The sequence below is a fragment of the Juglans microcarpa x Juglans regia genome, chromosome 4S, assembly GCF_004785595.1.
Source record: "Juglans microcarpa x Juglans regia isolate MS1-56 chromosome 4S, Jm3101_v1.0, whole genome shotgun sequence".
Taxonomy (NCBI): Eukaryota; Viridiplantae; Streptophyta; class Magnoliopsida; order Fagales; family Juglandaceae; genus Juglans; species Juglans microcarpa x Juglans regia.
In genome coordinates, this window is record NC_054601.1 from 25,543,776 (window position 1) to 25,565,932 (window position 22,157).

Here is a 22,157-nt window from a genome sequence, read left to right on the forward strand (position 1 = left end):
AGTTGCTATTTTACTAACACCTTCATTTTTAAAATAAAGAGTAATAATACATACACAACTTTTTTCGAAAGTTTATTTCAAATTAATGACGATCATATAAATTAGAAAAAAAAATTCTATTTATAAGCCAATTATATGAATAACGCACCTAGTAAAATGTTTACATGATATAATTCAATTTGAAAAAAAAAAGTTTTAAAATTTGAATCTTACAAATTAAATTTTACTATTTAAATGATGTGGATAGTGTGCTCTACACATCAGCTTGACAATAAAATAACTCAGAAAATAGATCGTAAAATAATTATATAAATATCATTATTCTTCTTTCAAAACATCCAAAAGAAGACATCATTCAAGTTAGAGAGTGGATATATATGAACATTGGGCAGAATTATTTAAGAATCCATCAAGGTAATGTTTCAAGTCTGAAAGAGGCAAAGTAATGTCAACACAGCCAAGTTTGAAAGCGATCCCAATAGAGTTAAATGTAAGTATTAATTAGGGAGATTAATGTGTATGCAATTAATTAGGCAGATTAATGTGTACAGTTGACATCAAACCCACCTAGAAATGGTGCTCAATTTAATTTTTACTGCATTATTTTTTTTTTTTTTTGCTTTGGTCGAGTGAATTTAAGGTATACCTGCTTGTTTGTTCTCTGCAGAGAGTTTCCTCTTGTGCCAACTACCAACCAACACATGAATCTGAACTTCAGAGTAAGCTCCATCATACTCATGCATACCTTTTGTATGCATATCACAAGAAAAAAAAAATCTGGCATTGTATTAAATAATACACCCAGAATTAAACTCAAATCAAGAGTTTATTAGCGACGTCAATGAAACAAAGTGAGCAGTATAATTGAGACAGTATAGTAACTTTTTTTATTTAGCTATATATTGATCAATAACCACAAGCGTTAAGTTGTTTCGGAGGATGGATAACGCGAAATTTTATATATTATTTTATTAAAAATAGTATTTACATAATTAATTTTAATGAAATGATATTTTATGATATGATGAGCATATCACATTATTTATTATATGAGATTATCTTATAATTATTTAGATAGAAATCAATTATATATACATTATATGAATTATTTTATTATCAAGTCGGTGTATAAACTATACCATCTATATCATTTAAATGGTAAGATTTTATTTATAAAATTATTATTTATAAACATTTTAAGTATGCCTACGTATCGGTTGGAGAATAAAATTTTTTATATATATATAAATTAATTGATTATAGTTAAAATTTTATATATATATATAAATTAATTGATTATAGTTATTTTTTAAATAAAATTTAATTTTCTTTGCCCGAAAAATTTTCAAAACCGTCCAGCCCACACCGAGAGGTTCGGAACCAGGTTCGTTCGGTGTACCTTTTTCCTTTCAATATTAGACACAGGAAAGAAAGACAACAAGAAGAGCGAGAAGGCAAAGAGAGAAACCGAGAGAAAGTGTGAGAAAGAGCGAGGAAATTCGAACCACTTTTCCCTCTCCCTCTTCACTTTCGCATTCTCTCTTTCTCTTCATAGAAGTTCTCTTCAAAACCCTTGTGTCTGTTTCTTCCTTCCTATTCTCTTCCCTGAGAATTCGATCAAGTTAAATTTTCTTTAAATATAACCAAAATTCTTGAAATCTTTGTTACGTTCAGTATAGTTGGATGGGCTATATTGGATTTTTGGGGTAGGATTTGAAATTTGGATTTGGGGTGGTTTTAGCCGTCGGGATTTTCTGGGTTCGTTGCGGTTTGTGTGATAAAAATGGCAACAGAGCAAGCTTTGTCTTTCTCCATAGCTTCAGTGGTTGAAGATGTTCTTCAACAACATGGTACCAGATTGACTGATCGTTTGGCTTCGAGGAAGGCTGAGGAAGCTTGTATGATCAATCATTCTCTTGAAGTACTTTTGCTTTCTTTTGTTAAAAACAAATTGACGGAAATTCAGAGTTCCAGTTTCTTTCAAAAACAGAGAACGTTTTTCTGGTGTTATGTTGGCTTTCTTTTGTGGATTTGATTTTTAACTTGATTTTGCAAGAGTTCACCTGGGTTTTGACAATATAAAATTTTGTAACTTTTGGATGTTTTAGCTGTTTGCTTGTTAAAGTGGCGAATAAATTTGTGAAATTTCATTATATAAACGAATTTGGAATCTTTATATGATTTTACATTAGTCTCATTTTCCGTATCGTCATTCTCGTTGGATTGATCTTTTTTATGTGCGTTGCCTCGTTCTTCTATTTTCTTTTTGAATTTCGCTTCCCCTGAAACTTTATATGCTGAACAAACAAAAGAAACTTAATGTTGCTACATCATTTTGCAGCTTTGAGAAGATATGAAGCAGCCGGGTGGCTCAGAACGACGGTTGGAGTTGTTGGGGGTAAAGACTTGCCAGCCGAGCCTTCTGAAGAAGAATTCAGGCTTGGATTGCGAAGTGGGATAATTCTTTGCCATGTTCTTAACAAGGTTCAGCCCCGAGCTGTGCCAAAGGTATGTTTCATTTAAGGTTTTGATTTTCCTTCAAGCTTTGTTGGTTTTGACGATGTTAATCGACTGGTTTAGGTGGTTGAGGGCCCGGGTGATTCTGTTAATGTTCCTGACGGGGCAGCTCTATCGGCATTCCAGTACTTCGAAAACGTTAGAAATTTCCTTGATGCTTTGGAAGAATTGGGGCTTCCGACCTTTGAAGTATCCGATTTGGAAGAGGTGTGTATTCTTGTTTTGTTGACATCAGTAGAAAGACCTTCAAGGAAATTCTGTATGATGGGCTTCACCCACACATCTCCTTTCTCTTCGATTAACTTTTGAAGTGTAGGCTAATCTCTATAATGCTATTTCAATTTTGCATGTCCTTGTCTATTTTTGGATGTGACAGAATTATATTGGATAAAACAAATACATTTCGGCGGATTTTGAAGCAATATGGTTCTGGATTAATGCCTAATTTGCAAGAATTGTCATTCTGATGCCATATGTTTAAATCGTCTGACTTACAGGGAGGGAAATCTGCGAGGATTGTAAACTGTGTTCTAGCACTCAAGTCTTATAGTGATTGGAAACAAGGAGGTGGAAACGGATCATGGAAACTTGGTGGAAATTTGAAACCAGCTACGTGCGGGAAACCCTTTGTACGAAAAATTTCGGAACCATTTATGAATTCTTTTTCAAGGACCTTATCGTGTGAGAAGTCTCTAGAGAGTTTGTCTGGTGATCTGTCTTCATATGGTGATCACAGTCATGACCTCAATGAAACAGTTAGTGAGCTCTTTTTTTCTTTTTCTTTTCCTTTTTTTGTTTTGTTTTTTTTTTTTTGTCTTTTACTTTTTAACTTTTTCTTGTCATTGAAGCATGCCGCCAAAAAGCTAATATGTATTCTGATCTGCAGGGTTCATCTCGTTCCTTAAATGTGCTAGTCCGTGAATTTCTTTCTAATAGGAAACAAGAAGACATTCCACTTGTAAGTTTCTTATGCTGTTATAACATTTCCTAATGTAAATACATTTCAAAGAGGCTGGTCATGATCCTGCATACCAAGCAGGCGAGTATGGAGTTTAGAACAATCACTTACTGCCCTTGAGGTTCAAATTAATTGCCTTCATGTTCCCTCTTCATTTTTTTTTCTTGGCTGAACTTTTGTTGTAACCAATTAGGTACATGTTTTTATTCAGACTTAAAGGGAAAATTATTTCTTTTGGCCTGTCACAGGTTGTGGAATCTATGCTTAGTAAAGTCATGGAGGAGTTCAAGCGCCGATTTGAAGGCCAAAATGAACTGGTAAGCATCTGTTTCTCCAATGATGTGTCACCGCCTCCTAGGCAACAAAAGTTCCTCACTACCTTTGAGTATGATTAATGTGAGGGATCGGGATCCCACTTCTTGCAAGTCATGTTCTTGCTGTAAAATTGTTAATGTATTTGATTTTTTTTAAGCTGACTGTCAATGATATTAATTTTTTCCGGTGATCTTTACAGACGAAAACAACTGTGAAAGATATCTCAGTATTTGTCCCTGACAATTCTCTTTCTGAAACGATTTCTGGTGATATAAAGGTAGTTACATCTATCGTATAAAATTTAAAATGCAAGTGATAAAATCTGCGGCACTCAAAAAATATTTTTCCACAATCAACTTGACTATATAAGTTTGCTTTTGTGTATTGAGCACAAATGGGTGACCTTTTCTTTCACTATGATTAAGATGGAAGAAAAACCTACTACACAAGATAAAGAGGAGGAATGTCATGATCGGATGTGTGATCTTGATGAGGGATCAAAAAGTCAGCTTCTCAATCAGCATAAGTTGGTAGAACAACAACAAAGAGACATTCTGGTAATTTTTGCTAGAATCAGACATCAGGAAGAAAAACTGCTATTCTCATGCAATTGATGACTATGTTGATATCCTGTAGGAACTGAAACACATTCTTCATAGTACAAAAGCAGGCATGCAGTTTTTGCACAATATGTACCAGGAAGAATTCAACTATCTAGGTACATTTTAAGTTATTCTTCAATGCTTTTGAAAAGTTTTTAAAGATGAATGATATATCACTAGCTCCGTTTGATAGGTAAGCATCTGCATGGTCTAGCTCATGCTGCTTCCGGATACCAGAGAGTTCTTGAAGAAAACCGCAAGTTATACAATCAAGTGCAGGACCTAAAAGGTGACATATTGAATGGTTTGAAGGCTATCTTTATGAATTCAATAAGGAAAACTTATATTTGTGTTAGGAAGAATAAATTTTGTGTATATGTTATGTTTGATTAGGGAACATTCGGGTATACTGTCGAGTGAGGCCTTTCCTGACTGGGCAACCAAACCGTTTGAGTACTGTGGGTCACATAGAGGAAGGTAATATTACGATTGTTGCCCTTCAAAATATAGCAAAGAGGGACGGAAATCATTCACTTTCAACAAAGTATTTAGTTCGTCTGCAACCCAAGGTATGTTTTATTTGCTTTTTCTTTTGCTCTGTTTCTCTCCTCTTAATTTTACAGGGTAATTATATTTCTGTACTCTTCAACTGCCATCCTTTTTGCATAGTGCACCATAAACTAAGAAAACTTGCAACATGCATCCTGAACTACTAACTGATTTCAATTTATACTCTCCCCCTAAGATCTAATCGTTTTAAGATTCAAAGTTTAACAGAGAATTTACATTAAAACCTATTAGTGATTAGAATGCACAATAAGTTTTCATAGTTTATGATGCACATTGAAAGATGGGTAGTAATTTGAGGGCATGAAGTATAATTTCCTTAAATTTCTTCTGGCTGACTTTGCACATATACTGCTGCTTTCCTTTCTTTCCAGGGGAGGTATTTTCAGACACCCGGCCTCTGATTCGGTCTGTTCTTGATGGTTACAATGTTTGTATCTTTGCTTATGGCCAAACGGGATCAGGGAAAACTTATACTATGGTAAGAAATTCAGCAAATTGTCATTGCAAGTCAGATTGTTGCTTTCTTTCACTATTAAGGCTTTGGTTTATTTTTTGCCAATGGATGTTTAGTACTTATATTATTCATTTTGATATATCTTATCTATCAATCCAGAGTGGACCTAAAGAGCTCAGAGAGGAATCCCTAGGTGTTAATTACAGGGCATTGGGTGACCTATTTCTTCTCTCAGAACTTAGGAAAGAGACCATGTCCTATGATATTTCTGTTCAGATGCTTGAAATCTACAACGAGCAAGTTAGGGATCTGCTTGTGACAGATGGTCTCCACCAAAGATATCCTTCATGAAATTTGTTTGTTTTTTTATATTATTATTATTATTATTTGTGGATGGAATGCCTTTTACTCCTATAGGTGTTCTTAACTCCTATGTACATTAGAAATTCGTAACAGCTCTCAGAATGGAATCAATGTACCTGAGGCAAACCTCGTAACCGTATCGTCAACATCTGATGTAATAACTCTGATGAACCTTGGGCAAAAGAATCGTGCGGTGGGTGCTACAGCTATGAACGATCGGAGTAGTCGTTCTCACAGGTATGATTCATTTTGCCTTGTAAGTTTTAGAATAGAGAAGTTTTTCTTTTCTAAATTTTCCTTTTAATTATTGCTCCTACAAGAAAGAAAAATTATAATATCTTTCCAGGTATTTATCATGATTGTATAGTGATTTCAGAAACATAGTTTTTGTTTTCTGTATGTGTGTATATATATATATATAGGATACTTACTTGTATGTGGTCTCAATTTCCAGCTGCCTTACAGTTCATGTTCAAGGAAGAAACCTGACATCTGGATCTATTCTTCGTGGCTGTATGCATCTGGTTGACCTGGCAGGGAGTGAAAGGGTTGACAAATCTGAGGTGACAGGAGATAGATTAAAGGAGGCACAACATATCAACAAGTCTCTTTCTGCTTTAGGAGATGTGATTTCCTCCCTTGCACAAAAGAATTCACATGTTCCTTACAGGAACAGCAAACTCACACAACTTCTCCAAGATTCACTTGGTAAGGTTCTCAATGTCCTCTAACCTATAAAAGAGATTCTTCCATTTTTCCACCGTAATTTTCTCTTTTCTTAAGTTGTTGTAATTGTATCTATCAGGAGGGCAAGCAAAGACACTCATGTTTGTTCACATAAGTCCAGAGCTTGAAGCTCTGGGAGAAACAATAAGTACACTCAAATTTGCTGAAAGGGTTTCCACTGTTGAGCTTGGTGCTGCTCGGGTTAACAAAGATGGTTCAGATGTGAAAGAGCTTAAGGAACAGGTGTTTACTCCATTTTCTGTTTGTTCACAATCAGTTTGACAAGTGTCTATACTTCTTAATTCCCAGTCTAACAAAAATTATGTTTAGTTGTAAGTCAGAAGGCTTATCTTGAGGCTATCTATCAGTTTTATCTCTATCCTCTGTATCTAGATGATAGATTTGAGAGAAGCTTTGATGCATTTACTTGTCTTGTACGCTGCGGTAAATTTTTTGGAAATTAAAGGTGCCTTGTCTACTGTCTCTCTTTAGATTGCTAGCCTTAAAGCAGCCTTAGCAAGGAAGGAGGGAGAAACAGAGAGTCTTCATCATGCTCTATCTCGCAGTCCAGAAAGATTAAAAATGAAGTCATGTGGATCTTCTCCTCACCATCCTAGTTGGAGAAGTGTTGGAGATCTGTCTGGGGTTCAGAGGCAAGTAATGGAGGATGTTGGTAACTTAGAGGTATGAACCGAGCATTAAAAATTGTAGGGCCATGGTTTCATGTTACCTCTGTAAATTAACTTTGTCTGAGCACTATAGCTTCATATCATGCATGCCACATCCATCAAATTCAGGTTGAATATACTGAAAATTGGACGTGCCCATAATTTTGTTGGGTTCTTATTGTTACATAATTCTGTCTCGAGGTAAACCATAGAATCTTTTTGCATTTAAAAGGATATGACTAATGGAGAAACGAGAACAGTAACTAATTTGTGGGGTTGACTCAACTTGGAGTTTATTCAAACTTCAATGGGAATTCCTAGTAATTTTAGAAAGTAGTTGTTGAAAACTAATGCAGTATTTTGAGATGAAATTGTGCTGTATCTGTATTTGTACGGTTTGAGCCATTTACCAGAAAGAGAGAGACTTAGACCCAAAGTAGGGAGTAGTTTAAAAATGTTCATTGCCTAAAGATGATAATAAAAGACGTAAGCTACATTATTTGTTAGAATCTTAAACTGATGTAAACTCGTCTCATCTCTAATGTGATGACAAAGCCTAAAAATTGACTCATTTCTTATACAACTACTTTACTTTGATGCCTAAAATCCAATGATTTGTCTCTGCTTTTACTCAAAGGCTATTGAAAACATGGTTCATGGTCTTATATTGGATTGCAGGGTCAGAATAAGTCTGCAGTAAAGCCAAAAAGACATAGCTTAGATCTCCAAGATATATTGACGAATTCACCTTCCTGGCTACCTGTTGGCAGTCCTGGGCTGAATGGAAAGGAGGATGACAAGGATTCAGTTTCTGGCGATTGGGTTGATAAGGTTATGGTGAACAAGCATGACGGTACAAATGGAAATGAAAACCCGGTGGATTGTTGGGAAGTAGACAAGAGACAGTCGCCTGAGATGTTTGGTCAGAGTTATCTCCCAGTTCCTTCAAAAATATACCCAGAACAAGCTTTCAATAACTTAATAACTAAACCAAAGGGCAGCCAGGACTATGATGTGCCGAACGGTCAGTATGAAACGGCCACTGATGACTCTGATGAGCTCGAGGTTGCAACTAGTGATTCCTCAGAGCAAGACATGCTTTGGCAACCGAGTCTTCCTAAACCTACCAACATTCCCAATGGGTTGGGTTCAAAAACAAAGAAAACAAATCCCAAGTCAGCAAAGAGCCTAGAATCGAGGTCTGTCTTCTTGCTCATATTTTACTAAGTTCTTGAGCATTCTTGTTGGTTCCCGACCTCCACTTCTACATGTTTAGAAGTTTTCTTCACGTTTCAATATGAAATGTAGAAACTACGAGTGAGATAATTTTTTCCTTTACATACAAGCAAACTGACAACAGTCAGCTATTCAACTGGCCACTTATCTGGTTTTTCCTTTTCCTTCTTTAATATAATTATTTGAATTACGTGCTTGTAACCAGGAGCTTAATTCCAACATTGATTCCTTCACCATCACGGATCAAACCACCCAATGGGTTTAGTCAGCCTTTGCACAAGCCAGGAAGGCAGGCTATTCCAGTTGATGGAAAACGGAAGAATGGGATTGCAAAGTGAGATTACTACTACGGGGTATTGATTAAGTTGCTTCATGATTCTTTTTTTTTTCCCCTCTTTTTATGTTTATTTATTATGGAATTGTATAGAGAGAGAGAGAGAGGGGTTTTCTATATTGAAGGGGCAATGGTTCCAGTTGCCTGAATTCTCTGGTGGTGATCATGAGATGTATGGCACCCCAAATTCCATACAAACTGTTATTTCTAGGCTCATAAGAGTGTTGATATGGAGAACGTTTTTTCCTATTACAAGGAAGAAAGAAAAGCGTGCAAAGTGAGAGAAATATGTTTTACACTTCTACTTGCATTTGTCATTTTCTGTTGCTTGTCTTACGACCAATTCCCAGTTTGCATGGAATTTGGGATATTGTAAATTTGTAATGGATGAAGAACTAACAAATGAAAGAACACGGTGAGGTAAAATGCTATATACTACACTCTCATTTTACATCTATTTTATTGTGTTGATATGAAATTCCTTGTAATCTTTGGATCAATTCTATTTTTTTTTTCTCAAAAACTCAAACTCAAGGAATAACAAATAGTATCGCACCAAAATATCGAGATATAAATGTAATATATAACAAAACTCATTCAAAATAAGACAGTAGCAATAAAGTTATGGATGCTGCTAGCAGGTCGCCCAGCCTTTATTACGGGGCCTACTGCTAGTTGAATTTTTTTTTTATTTTTTGTGATTTTTTTAAACATTTTTTTAGCATCTTTAATCATTAAAAAAAATACAAAACTTTATTAATCACTTTTTTAATCAGTAAATAAAAACAATTAAATGCATGAGCGGTAAGGTTAAGGGGGTAAACTCATGGGCCATTTAGTATTTTTCTAAAGTAATAAACCCCTATTAATGAAACTAAAACAAATGTCAAGACTCCCACTAAAATAAACAAGTGATAAGAGCATTGGCAATGATCTAAATTTTTACTAAAACTTGAGAATCTTTGAAAAGGTTAAATCTATATTAGATTAGCCATTTCAAAATCAAAATAATAATATAATATTATATTTTTTTAATTTTTTTATATTTTATAAATATATTTCATATATTAATTAATAATTTAATTTTTACTGTCTAAACAAATTATTTGACATGAAGAAGAAAGGAAGAGAAATGAATACTTTTTAATAAAATATTCTTTTAGTTGTGAATAGTAACTCACCAAATATGACTTCTATTTTTCATTTACTGTAGATAACTTGACTTGAAGTGATTTGTGTAGTCCAATACAGTTGATTTTGAAAAAATTTAGTCAAAATTTAGATTTGGTTGGCATCCCGTGCTCTTAAGTTCTTTTCTATTTTGCATGTTGATCAGCACATTTATCCCTTGGTGCACTCAATGGATTTTGTAAAACCCATTTTTATGTAAAATTTGAAGAAAAGTAGCTTGAAACTATCTCCAACGGATACTTTATTTTTAAATGTATTTTACATTTTACTATAGTATTCAGCTAAATGTAAAGTGAACTGTTCACAAATGTAAAAATATTTTATTTATTTATTGTCTTTTCATGTATTTTATCTCTCACAATAGTTTCTCTCTTTGTACTTTTTTTTTTAATATTAAATAATATAATATAAAGAAAAAATAGATAAACTAATATATAGTATATTGTAAAAGTGAGTATGTAAAATAGAAAAAGTGAGTTTTGGTGATGTATTTTAAAGGATAAGATACATAAACCATTAGGAGTGCTCTTGGTTGACATTATACTAACTATAAATTGCAAAGAAGATTATATTGGCTGTAATAATGAGTTGTTTTTTAATGTTGAGATAAAATGATAAATTAGTTTGAATTAAGATGTTTTATAGACTAGTTTTGGGATAGGAGAGAAAAAAAATTGAATAAAAATATTATAAATTTAAAATATTATTTTTTATATTATTTTTATTTAGGGATTTGAAAAATTTTAACTAATTTTTAGGTTTTTTTTTTTTAAATTTGAAAAAGTTGTAATTATTAGATAAAAAGATTAAAAATTTGAAATTGAAAAGTGTGCATTTGAATGATGTTTAGATTTTAAGAACTTGAGATGAAATAAGATGAACCATGTCAACATCCAAACGAAGCAAAATTTCCAACCTAGAAATGGAACTCAAATACAAATAGTACTCTAATCTTCTTGCTGGATACCATGGTTCTATACTCCTCATCTATTTAGTAGTAGGGCAATTCTATTATCCTGCCCAGCGTTTACCGCTTGGCATACCGCTCAGGCTTTTTTTCTTTTTTCTTTTTTCTTTTTTTTTGCTTTTTTGCTTTCACATTTTTTTAATATTTTTAAAAAATAAAAAAATATATCAATACACTTAAAATCACTTTCTTAATCACTAAGTTAAAAAAAATGACCAGCAGTCAACTAGGATGGTACAATTGTGAGGGTAGAGTAGTATTTTCCTTAGTAGTATTTAATCCTTTTTTTAAAATCTGGAGAGAACGCAGCCTCAATTCCTCCAGGAAGTAACTCTCACATGCCAATTGCCAAGCTAGTGACTATAATAACTCTAGTAATAAAGGACCTAAAACGTTGCCCTAAAAGTTCAAATAAACGTAAATAGAAATTTTTTTTTATAAGTAAAAATATGATATATATATATATATATATATAAAAGGAATAATCAAATACATTGATGTATACAAGAAAACATCTTGCCCATTGACCCCAATGACCCAAAAAACCTGTAAAAAAAAAAACCCAAAATACACCAAGCCTGACCCCAATCCCTTGTTTCCCATAGAACTAAGACGCCACCCAAAAACCCAACCCCAACCCCAACCCCTTATTTCCTCCTTTGGAACTAAACCTGCACAATGCCCACCCTTTGGACTTCCCTCTAGTTGAGCTACCACTCTTAGTGTCGTAATTGGTTGCCCAATGAAGACGTTGTAACTCCCTGTTTTTCTTGAAACTTGATTTGGTTTCAAGTGTGTGGCTTGCCTCAATTGCAGTGATTAGTTCTTTAAATTGGTCTTCACATCCTCCATGTGAAATTCTTACAAACTGCTAAATCTTGCTAACTTTAGGCAGAATCCAATCTACTATTGGAGGAAGAGAGACCAAGGGAGCAACATTATCCCCAGACACAACATTCAACTACACTCCTGCCTCTAGACATTCCTCTATACAAGGCACCAACGCCAAGCTCATTGGTTCTCAAGTAACTCCATCGGTTCTCTCCAATGGTTTCAGGCCCATTGGAGATTCTGGGGTGACAGCAAGTTCCTTCACCTCCAAGGTGGTATCAGATTCTACATCTCTTTCAAACGTTGGCAGTACACCATTTTTGTTCAACTCCGACGAATGAGCCATAGTTTTTTTCAGGGACCAAAGGTGTCACAAGAGGCGAATGGCATTCCATTACTGATGTCTCAATGCCGATACTGGATGCAGACCCCGCTTCAAATATTCCATATTTCCTTTTAACCTGCCATACTCTCCTCGATCTAGTTATGGGGACAGGGCCGAATCCTATTTTCCGTTTTCCTTTAGAGTTTAAAGGGTTTGGGCCCGTCTTGTTTCTTACAACTCTGTTGTCTCCAGCTGAAATTAGGTCTATTTTCGTAGACAAGCAAGTTATTGCTGCCTTCAACTCGACCAGTTAGGTTTCCATCTCCTTTAAAGAATTATGCATCTCTATAAGCAGGTCCTAAGTGGTGATTTGCAAACCTCCCTCATTCTAAAACCCTGAGGCATGACACGTCTTTAAAGCGGTCACATAGGATCACCTTGACACCGAGAATGTACTTGGGTCTTTCCCTTCCAAGCTCTCTTTCGTGCCACCTACATGTTTTCTATAGCCCCCTGCATTTGAGTTGGAGGGATTGGTCCCCTTCCAGCACCTCTTTGTCCTTCCACAAGATTGGTCTTGCCGTGGGAAAAATCATGCAGTACCTCCCCCATCCTTCTCCATCCACTGCCCTCCTCCTCGGGGATGAATATAAAATTCCTCCTCCCACCACCACCATACTCCTCTATTGCCATATTACGTCCTCAAGAATTTGAGCATCGATGCACTGTGAAGGTACGTCTACCTTCCCGGACAGTGGAGTAAAAATCCTGTTTCTCATTTGTACACACAGTCATGGCCTTAGCCAGCCATTGTACTGTTGTTGAACCCAGAACCAATTTTGAAATCACCCTTCAACTCCTTTCAGTAATACCCAACATGCTCCCCTCCTGGTCAGCAACCAGGAGGGGGTCGCGGGCTGAAGGGAATGGAAAGATGCTGCTGTTGGTCGCCGACTCACCGTAGCCCTCTGAGGCAACAGCACGGCCACCGGAGCACTTTGGAAGGCAACAGAAAAAGACCTAGGGAAAAATCAGGTCGTCGGCAAGATGACCATAGCCGGATGGCCCTCAGCGAGGTCGCAGGAGCCCGTCGGCCTTGTCTGTGGAGGTGGTGAGGATACTCTCGCCAGCAAGTGTGGTTAAGTCTCGCGAAAATAAGCTCCGAGAAGTAGTCTCGCAAAAAGAAACTATTCGCCAGAGAAGATCGACGCCGGGAGGCCCTCAACGAGGACGCCAGTGTCCGTCAGCCACGTCTGTGATGGAGGTGAGGTGCTACTCTCCGATCAACGGTGGGTAATGGATGACGGTTGGATGGGTGTACTAGGGTTTATGAGTATTAGATGGGAGATGTACGAAGAGAAGTTTGACCAGAATAGCAGGAGAGAGAAATCCTTTTAAATCAAAATTTATGGAAAGGTCAACATTATAGACTCCTTCAAAACTCTTCGAAAAGAGCCTCCAAAACCTTGGGATGGGGACCTCTGTAACACAATTGCCTAAACACAGTCTCTCCTCATTCAACAAATTTATTAATCAACCATCACTTATCATAAAAGTTTAAGTTGATAATAAAATATAAATTTAATTATTTATAATATTAATACTTGCTCTCACGTATGAGACAGACTCTCTTTAATAAGTAGGTCTAATATGTAAAATATTAAATTGAGTAAAATATATAATTAGTGTTTGAACTTAGGACTTATGCTATTCAAATTGCTAACAATGATGTCTTTTATGAATTGACTAAACATATTGAGATTGATTATTACTTTGTTCATCACCATCCTTTTGAAGGCTTGTTACAACTTCTTTGTATTACTTCTTATGATCAGCTTACAAACATGTTTACTAAGTCATTGTTACGAACGATAAGAGAAGAACAAAATAAAAAAGTGGAATCAATCACACATGACACAAGGTTTACCTAGGGGTGTAAAAACAAATTGAAAAACCCGTTGAACCAAACCAAATCCACCGGTTTGGTTCAATTTGAAAGCGGTCCGGTGCGATATTAGTTCTTTAGAATCAAAACCGGTTCTAAATTGGTACGGTACCAATTTTCATATTTTGAAAACCAGTTTAAACCAAACCGGACCAGTATATATATTTATAATTTTTTATATTATATTATATATATTATATGATAAATTACTAATTAATATAACATGAAATTATAATCTTATTATTCAAGTCTATTAATTTTATAATATAAAATTAATATAACATGTGACATAACATAAAATTAATTTTATAATTTTTAATATAACATTTTATATAACATATAAGTTTTAATCTTAAACATAAACATTAATATTAAGTTATTTATATAAACTTACTTTTGATATATATATATATATATATAAAGGATAAATACAGTTTTGGCATAATAAATTATAATATATATATCATTTTTGTAAATACATTGTTACACATTTGATTATATATACTCATATAAAAAGTCTAGAACTTATATAGACTATAGTTAAATTCAATATTATACTAGATGTGTTAATTATTATAAAACAATGTACTTATACTATAATATAAATAGACTAATAGTTTAGTATATGTAAACATCATATTATTACTAAGATAGATAATTCATAAAACCAGACCGAACCCAAAAAAATCAAAAGTTCCAGTTTCGGTAGTGAATCGCTTCCGTATCAGTTCTTAAATTCTCAAATCCAGTGTATACCGGTTTGGTTCTAAAAAATGCATGAAACTGGACTGAACCTGGCCGATTACACCTCTAGGTTTACCTAATTTGGAAAGTGCCTACGTCCATAGAATTACGAAGAATTTTATTTCAAATAATAACAAAATAAGTATGATGATAGTACAAGAGTCTAATACAACATACGACTAAACCCTAATTAGCTAGTTGGGTCTGTTCAAGCCTCCAGTCTATGGTCCAAGCCTCATTGAAAATCTTAAAAAGAACTATAATGAATCTTTGTTGGATCATGTCAAAAACCAAGATACACACAAACAAAACCAGACTCCACACTTAAAAAGGCCCAACAACTATATCCTTCAGAATGGTTTCGTGGTCTTGTTAATAAACTCAAGTTCGAACTTCACATTGAGTTTGAGAAGGGCTGTTAAACTAGTCCATCTAGTCTCATAATGCTTAAGAGATGCTTTGTATATCATTTTACTGGACTCTCTATAAATAAGGCTTATTTGTAATAGGCCTGATGTGTGGGCCACCATACCTTGCTCGCTTGACCCATCTGTTCGCACTCGCAAGCTACTGAGAAGACTACGAGCAAGCGGATCAAAATCTTAAAACGTAAAAAGCATGCAAGGGGCAGGCTTGGTGCCCACCTGCACGTATATAACCTGCCACCCCGCCCCATACTATATAAACAAAAAAAAAACCTATATCTACTCTCATTTCTTCTCTCTCCTAAGTCTCTCGTCACTCATTTCCTCTCCTTCTCTTCATCTCCTCTAACAAGTCTAACATTCTTCTTCATCTCCTTCTCGTCCTCCTCTTCCTCACTTTCTTCTAGATTTCTTCTTGCAAACCCATGACCGTGGGTCACTCGGCCAAGAGATTCACAACCATCATCATCAGTCCTTATAAACTAAAACTGACGATCATAGCTTGCCTATGGGTGGCGTATGGATCTTCAGAACCCCATAACCAAGCCATGGTCATGGTCATGGTCATGGGTTGCAAATGATCCACGACCATAACTTGGTTGTGGGTCTACACAGAGACCCATGACCAAGTCATGATCATGGGTTTTATACGACCTATGACCACAGTTTGGCCGTTTGTCCCTTAGCAAGACTCATGGCAAAAAGGTGATCGTGGATAAGATGTCCTTCATCTCAAATTCTTTTTTTTTTTTTTTAATTTCTGATTGAATCTAAGTATTTAGAGTATGGATCAAAGATTTTGGATTGAATTTGTATGTAACATGTGAGTTTGTATATTTGGAGTTTTTCTAGATGAAGTACGGGTGGTGGGTTGAAAAATCCATGTGTCTCAATGGATTTTAGATGTAGACGGTTGGACAATGGCTCAACGAGGGGTGAAAAATGACCGGCCCGCCCATGGTGGGGGCAGGGGCGGGGGAGGGTGCTAATTTGTGAAGTATTCGCGTGTTTAATTCGATATAGTCACAGTTCACTTTAGTCGACAAGTATAAGATCAAACTCGTTTAAAATGAAGCACACGAAAACAAAGGATTAGGTCAATGTAGTTGAACTGGTGAATTAAAAAATTAAAAGGAAGGAGTAAGGAGCATTAATGTGGATGTTGTTCTCGGATATCAACTATGGGGACAAAGAGTAGTATATCGCAGTCCACTTTTCCTCTTATGTTGACCCTCGAACAGCTTATAAAACAAACAACATTTTCAGGCCTTTAATGTCGTTGCTGTGGTATTGTATCAATTCTGGGGGACAAAAGAGTGCTACAAGCTCAAGAAATTAATGCCAAAAGACAGCGCGGTGATACTATACTATGTTTGGTGGTTAAAATAATCTCATTTCATCTCAAATTAATTATTAATCAGATTTCGTTATTTTTTTAATTTTTCATAAAAAATAAAAAAGTTAAATTTATCTAACTTATATTTTACATTTATATTTTACAATAAGTATATTTTTATTATTATTTTAATTCTTCATAAACAAATGGACATATTTAATCAGGAGATTTAGGATTAGTTTGGGTAGTGGAGTATCATGAAATCACATAAATTCTTTTTCACCTACGTTTTACATATTTTTTACTATTATTTACTATCATATCATTACTTTTTCATTACTATTAACAGAATATCTAAGATTATCTTACTACTCAAACGCAACCTTAATTTTTTTAAAGAACATTGTCAAGTTCTTGGGTTAGAGTTTGTTTAGAGAGTAATATTATATATAATTATAGAATATATAAATATCATAAAATTATTTTAAAATAAAAATAAAATCTATTATTAAAAAAATAATTTATTTATATAGTTGCATATTTATTCTAATAAATTATGCTACGCACTCATCTTTTCTCTCCTTTTAGGCATCGAGAGCTCTGTACAAGCCCCAGGAATAAAACAGAGAGGTTGTCCCTTTCAAGTATAGGTTCTTTTGTTCCATTTGTCAAAGCTCTCTCTCTCTCTCTCTCTCAATCTTGATTAAGAAAATCTTAGTTAGTTGCCAATCTGTTTGTCCTATTTCACCATAATACCTGCTGTCTTAATCCACTTAATTTTATTTTCCCCCACATCCTACCAAAATGACCTTTATAACCTTAACATATGATGGACACTAAAGCCCCGTTTGGTTGTTAAATTTATCAGAGTTAAACTCAATTCAATCTAATTTAAAATTAAGTTTAATATCCAAACACTTAACTCTCAAATTATTAAACTCATATCAATTCAAAATTTCTTTACATGTATAACTTACAACTTTTTTCAATTCAACACTTCTTTATATATGAGACCCATAATTTTTTTCAACTTATAATAAATACATCTAAACTCATCTTAACATTCAAACATATTTAGACTCATCTTAAATAGACCACACAAAACTCATTTTATCATCTCAACTTTCTCAATCATTTCCTAAAATTCAATCAAACATCTTTAACTTCAACCCTTTATTACTACTTACAATTCATTTTACCATAATTAAAGATATTTTAAGTGTCGGCCTAAATATCTCTCATTGAATAAGATACGAGACCGGGAAGACGACGGTGCAGGGACTTTTCCGTCATTTCGACGGGTTGGCCTTTCGTAATTTTGTTCCCTCAGTTACTACGAAGATTGGGACATTACTTGGCCCAAAAAGGAGGCTTAGGACAAAAATGTCATTGTAGAAAAGACTGCCACCGAGAAAAAGGACACACTGTCTTCTTCTCTCCTTCCATCAGGAATCAGGATATCTCTCCGATCAAATCACGGAAAAACCTGTGACTCTCTCTCTCTCTCTCTCTCTCTCTGGACTTTTTCGGCCCTTTGAGCATCGGATCAAGTTTCAAAATGCTGGCCATGTAGAGGGGTTCTCAGCTCTGTTCAATGTAGCTTCCTCTCGACTCGATCTGCATCTAAAACTGTGAGTTCATGACTTTCTTGTTTTCTGGCGAGTTTCCATTTTTAATATATCTTTACACGTTATTCTTGCCACTTCTAGTTCAACTTCGCTCAGAGAATGGGTCTCTTTACTTGATGTATGACAAAAAGAAGAGAGAGAAGACATTGTGACTGCGTTGATTATTTGATACGTATTAACTCCGTTGTTTATGCTTGGTACACATGGTTCGTGCCGAGTTGGTGTGTAAAGAAGTTAGATCAACTGGTGGAGATTTGTGAGTTTTATGCGGATTTTCTTTTGGTGCGAGTTCCGATTAATGTGTTTGACTGGTGGATGTTCTGGTATCAATGTTAGAAATGTCATAACTTTGATAGCCTCATCGGTTCTTTTGTACGTTTTGAGGGCAATTTGATATTTGTTTACTGTAAGGTGTAATTTATTTTTTTCATTATTGAGTTTTTACTTTAGGAAATCTAGATTAGTTGGGAATGATTGCCTTATTTTGTTTTCGTTTGGATATGTGAAATTATGCGTGGGAATTTTGATTAACTGGTTAGTTGTAGTTTTATTCGATGCGTAGTTTAAGATATGGATGTAAATTCCATACGTGTATGTTTTAGACCATTGGCAAGATATGTGCTAATTTTTATATCTGTGATCTAAGTGGTCCAGTATTCATGTAACTGATTGTTCTGGGTGGATAGGGTTTTGGCATTCGGGTCTTGGAAATGTCAATATGTAAACTAAGATGAGCCAGACAGAAGTGTCAAGGATGAAGCCTTCTCTTGTTCCGCTTGCAACTCTGATTGGTCGTGAGCTTAGGAATGAGAAGGTTGAGAAACCTTTTGTTAAGTATGGACAGGCTGCTTTGGCAAAGAAGGGAGAGGATTACTTCCTGATAAAACCTGATTGTCAGCGGATTCCAGGAAATCAGTCGACACCATTCTCTGTCTTTGCGGTAATATTTCCTTCTCATGTATATATTAACACGGAAACATACTCATGACCTCTTGCAAATGATAATTATAAAATATATACCCCGAGAAAAAAAACACAATTTCAAGTCCCAACCAATGCAGCCTTTGCCATTTATTTACTTCTAAAAAAAAAAAAAACCTCAATTTCAAGACCAAATCTTTAGTTGGATAGAGGTTTTGGCTCTTAACTTTCTCGACCGTGGCAAATTTGAATTTGACATAAATTTCTTATCTTTTCGATCCTTCTCTCAGTGCCAGAATGGAGCGTCAATATAATTCCTTTATGGTTATAATACCCACTGGAATTCTTACTTGGCAGATTTTTGATGGGCATAATGGTATATCAGCTGCTATCTTTGTAAAGGAGAATTTACTTGGAAATGTTTTGAGTGCAATTCCTCTAGGAATCAGCAGGGAAGAGTGGCTTCAAGCCCTTCCTCGGGCTTTAGTTGCAGGTTTCGTGAAAACTGACATAGAATTTCAGCAGAAAGGTAATAACCAATTTTTTTTTATTGAATTGATATATTTTTCGTTTTGTGAATGTTCTTTTGTTCTTAAATTTAACATTTGGATATTAATGACAGGAGAGACTTCTGGGACAACGGTGACATTTGTCGTGATTGATGGTTGGACAATCACTGTTGCATCTGTGGGGGATTCACGATGCATATTGGACACCCAAGGAGGTGTGGTTTCTCTCTTGACTGTTGATCACAGGCTGGAAGAGAATGCAGAAGAGAGAGAACGTGTCACTGCTAGCGGGGGTGAAGTAGGAAGGCTCAATATATTTGGAGGAAATGAGGTATAATTTGACTATATTTTGACTTATCAGAAAAAAATGACTATTATTTCAGCATGTGACTCACGGGTGCTAGATGATTTTATGCATTATGTACTATTCTCCTATCTTATTGGTTTCAATCTGTATATGATTCATAGGTTGGCCCCCTTCGCTGCTGGCCTGGTGGATTATGCCTTTCTAGGTCAATTGGTGATACAGATGTTGGAGAGTTCATTGTCCCAATACCACATGTTAAGCAAGTGAAGGTGAGTGTGTTATGTCTTATTGGTGACGATATTTGCATTTTTGGTAATGTATTTTGAAGTGGAACTTTTTTTCCCTGGTTGTTTAGCTTTCAAATGCTGGAGGAAGACTTATAATTGCTTCTGATGGTATCTGGGATGCTTTATCTTCTGATATGGCTGCCAAGTCTTGTAGGGGTTTACCTGCAGAGCTAGGTGCAAAGCTAGTCGTGAAGGTGATGTCTAGAATAGGATTCTCCTCTTAAAATCCTAGGTGACAATTAAATTAATCTTTGTGTGGCTTAATGATTTTTCTTGTTCCATAATTTAGGAGGCTTTGAGGACGAGGGGCCTGAAGGATGATACAACCTGCCTTGTTGTTGATATTATCCCATGTGACCGTCCTGTTCTACCATTAACACCAAGGAAGAAACAGAATATGCTCAGTTCAATATTTGGGAAGAAATCTCAGAATTCTATGAGCAAATCAACAAATAAGCTTTCTGCTATTGGGGTTGTGGAGGAGTTGTTTGAAGAGGGTTCTGCAATGCTTGCAGAAAGGTAAATTTGATTGTGTTCCTCATTTACTTGGCATACTCGCATCATGATTATATAACTCAGTTATATACAACAGTTAATAGAGCAGGATGTTGAGTCATCTTATGTGCTGCTGATGTTCCAAATATCAAGGTTTTTTTAAATCTGGAACTAGTCGAGTAAATGCCTAGATGCAGTCTCCCACACTATAACTTATTGATGCCTGAGAACTTGACTTAATAGACATCAGATGCCAAATCAAGACCAAATTATTTCTGCATACTTGTTCAGTACCATTGATTACTATACCCCTTACTTTAACAATGTGTCTGCCTGATCAAAAACAGTAACTGGGGGGCCTTAGGTTTTTCCATTTTGATGTAGTTCTTAGTTTCGTCTCTTCTCAATGGAAATGCAGGCTGGGTAAGGATTTTCCTCTGAACACAAACTCTGGGCTTTTCCGGTGTGCAGTCTGCCAAGTTGATCAACCCCTTGCTGATGGATTATCAGTAAATTCAGGGCCCTTCTTCTCACCAGCATCAAAAGCATGGGAAGGCTCCTCCCTCTGTGCTAACTGTCGGAAGAAGAAAGATGCCATGGAAGGAAAAAGGCCAAGCCAACCCACGGTGACCTCATGGTAGTTTTCTCTGTTATATTGGTAAATATAGAGATTTTTTCTGGCAGTGTGAGCATGCTTGGTTTTTAAGAAATGAGGGAGAGATACAGAAAGAGAGAGAATTTGGAGATTTTTAAACGATTGTGCCAATTCTGTCTGCTCAGCTGTTGGACTGACTGACAGAGAACAAACATGTTACCTATTGGTTATATTGTGATATTGTGATAGTGATTACTAACAGCTTGAATTTGCAAGTAAATGAAGGTTGCCTAATGAGAAGTTATGATCACAGGCTCCAGGGGCGGAACTAGAAAATCTAGTTTGGGGAGGCTAAGTTAAGAAAAAATAATTTTGGGGGCTAGATACTAATTTTTATATAATCTACTCTAAAAAACACCTTCTAAAACTTAATTTTCATCAAATTTTAAAAAATTTGGGGGGGCTCAAGCCCTAAGGTAGTTCCGCCCTGATCACAGCAGTTTTTTGTGCATGTCGTTAGAAACTAAGTCATTGCAGATGTGTCTTTTTTACTTTTTGTTTGCTCTCTGAACGATATTTTATCAGAATGCTACCTAAACTACTTAAAAGGAATGTGATTTCGGAAAGTTTTTGCTGCTTTTTACAATCAAGCAGTCTTGGTGCCCCATTTTTCTAAGTAATCATTGGGAAACAGCAACAGATTTGCTACGGTACTAGTTACTGGTTTGTTATGGCAGTCTCTATTCTTTTTTTTTAATTGTACATGGTTAATAGTTGTTGTAGATGTCGAACTTGCACGGTTTTCTTTGAGCATATCTCCTTCTGATCAGCAAATCACAGACTCACCTGGGTTTTTTATTTTTATTTTTGGGGTCTGGGAATTGACATCTATTCAAGCTTTGATATGG

At 35.4% G+C, this 22,157-nt stretch overlaps 2 protein-coding genes across 3 annotated transcripts; both read left to right on the forward strand.

Annotated features, from left to right (window-relative positions):
- The first annotated feature begins 1,440 nt into the window (after positions 1-1,440).
- On the forward strand, positions 1,441-9,179 carry LOC121261960 (kinesin-like protein KIN-14G). Its single transcript, XM_041164404.1, is given in 20 exon segments — positions 1,441-1,898; positions 2,342-2,508; positions 2,581-2,724; positions 3,015-3,272; positions 3,404-3,475; positions 3,724-3,792; positions 3,990-4,067; positions 4,216-4,347; positions 4,427-4,508; positions 4,586-4,681; positions 4,786-4,884; positions 4,887-4,961; positions 5,334-5,440; positions 5,576-5,754; positions 5,855-6,016; positions 6,234-6,487; positions 6,585-6,748; positions 6,998-7,189; positions 7,852-8,372; positions 8,615-9,179. Coding segments are annotated over 20 exon segments (3,099 nt in total). The 5' UTR covers positions 1,441-1,783; the 3' UTR covers positions 8,748-9,179.
- Positions 9,180-17,924: 8,745 nt separating this feature from the next.
- On the forward strand, positions 17,925-21,562 carry LOC121261961 (probable protein phosphatase 2C 5). 2 transcript variants are annotated; one of them, XM_041164405.1, is made up of 8 exons: positions 17,925-18,138; positions 18,822-19,075; positions 19,414-19,585; positions 19,679-19,896; positions 20,034-20,141; positions 20,228-20,353; positions 20,449-20,678; positions 21,073-21,562. In XM_041164405.1, exons 2-8 carry the CDS (start codon positions 18,866-18,868, stop codon positions 21,293-21,295), a joined length of 1,287 nt encoding a protein of 428 aa, XP_041020339.1. In that variant the 5' UTR covers positions 17,925-18,138; positions 18,822-18,865; the 3' UTR covers positions 21,296-21,562. The 2 variants fall into 2 exon arrangements, with proteins under 2 accessions (XP_041020339.1, XP_041020340.1); XM_041164406.1 differs by lacking the exon at positions 17,925-18,138 and having other exon boundaries at positions 18,936-19,075; positions 19,347-19,585.
- The last annotated feature ends 595 nt before the right edge of the window (positions 21,563-22,157 follow it).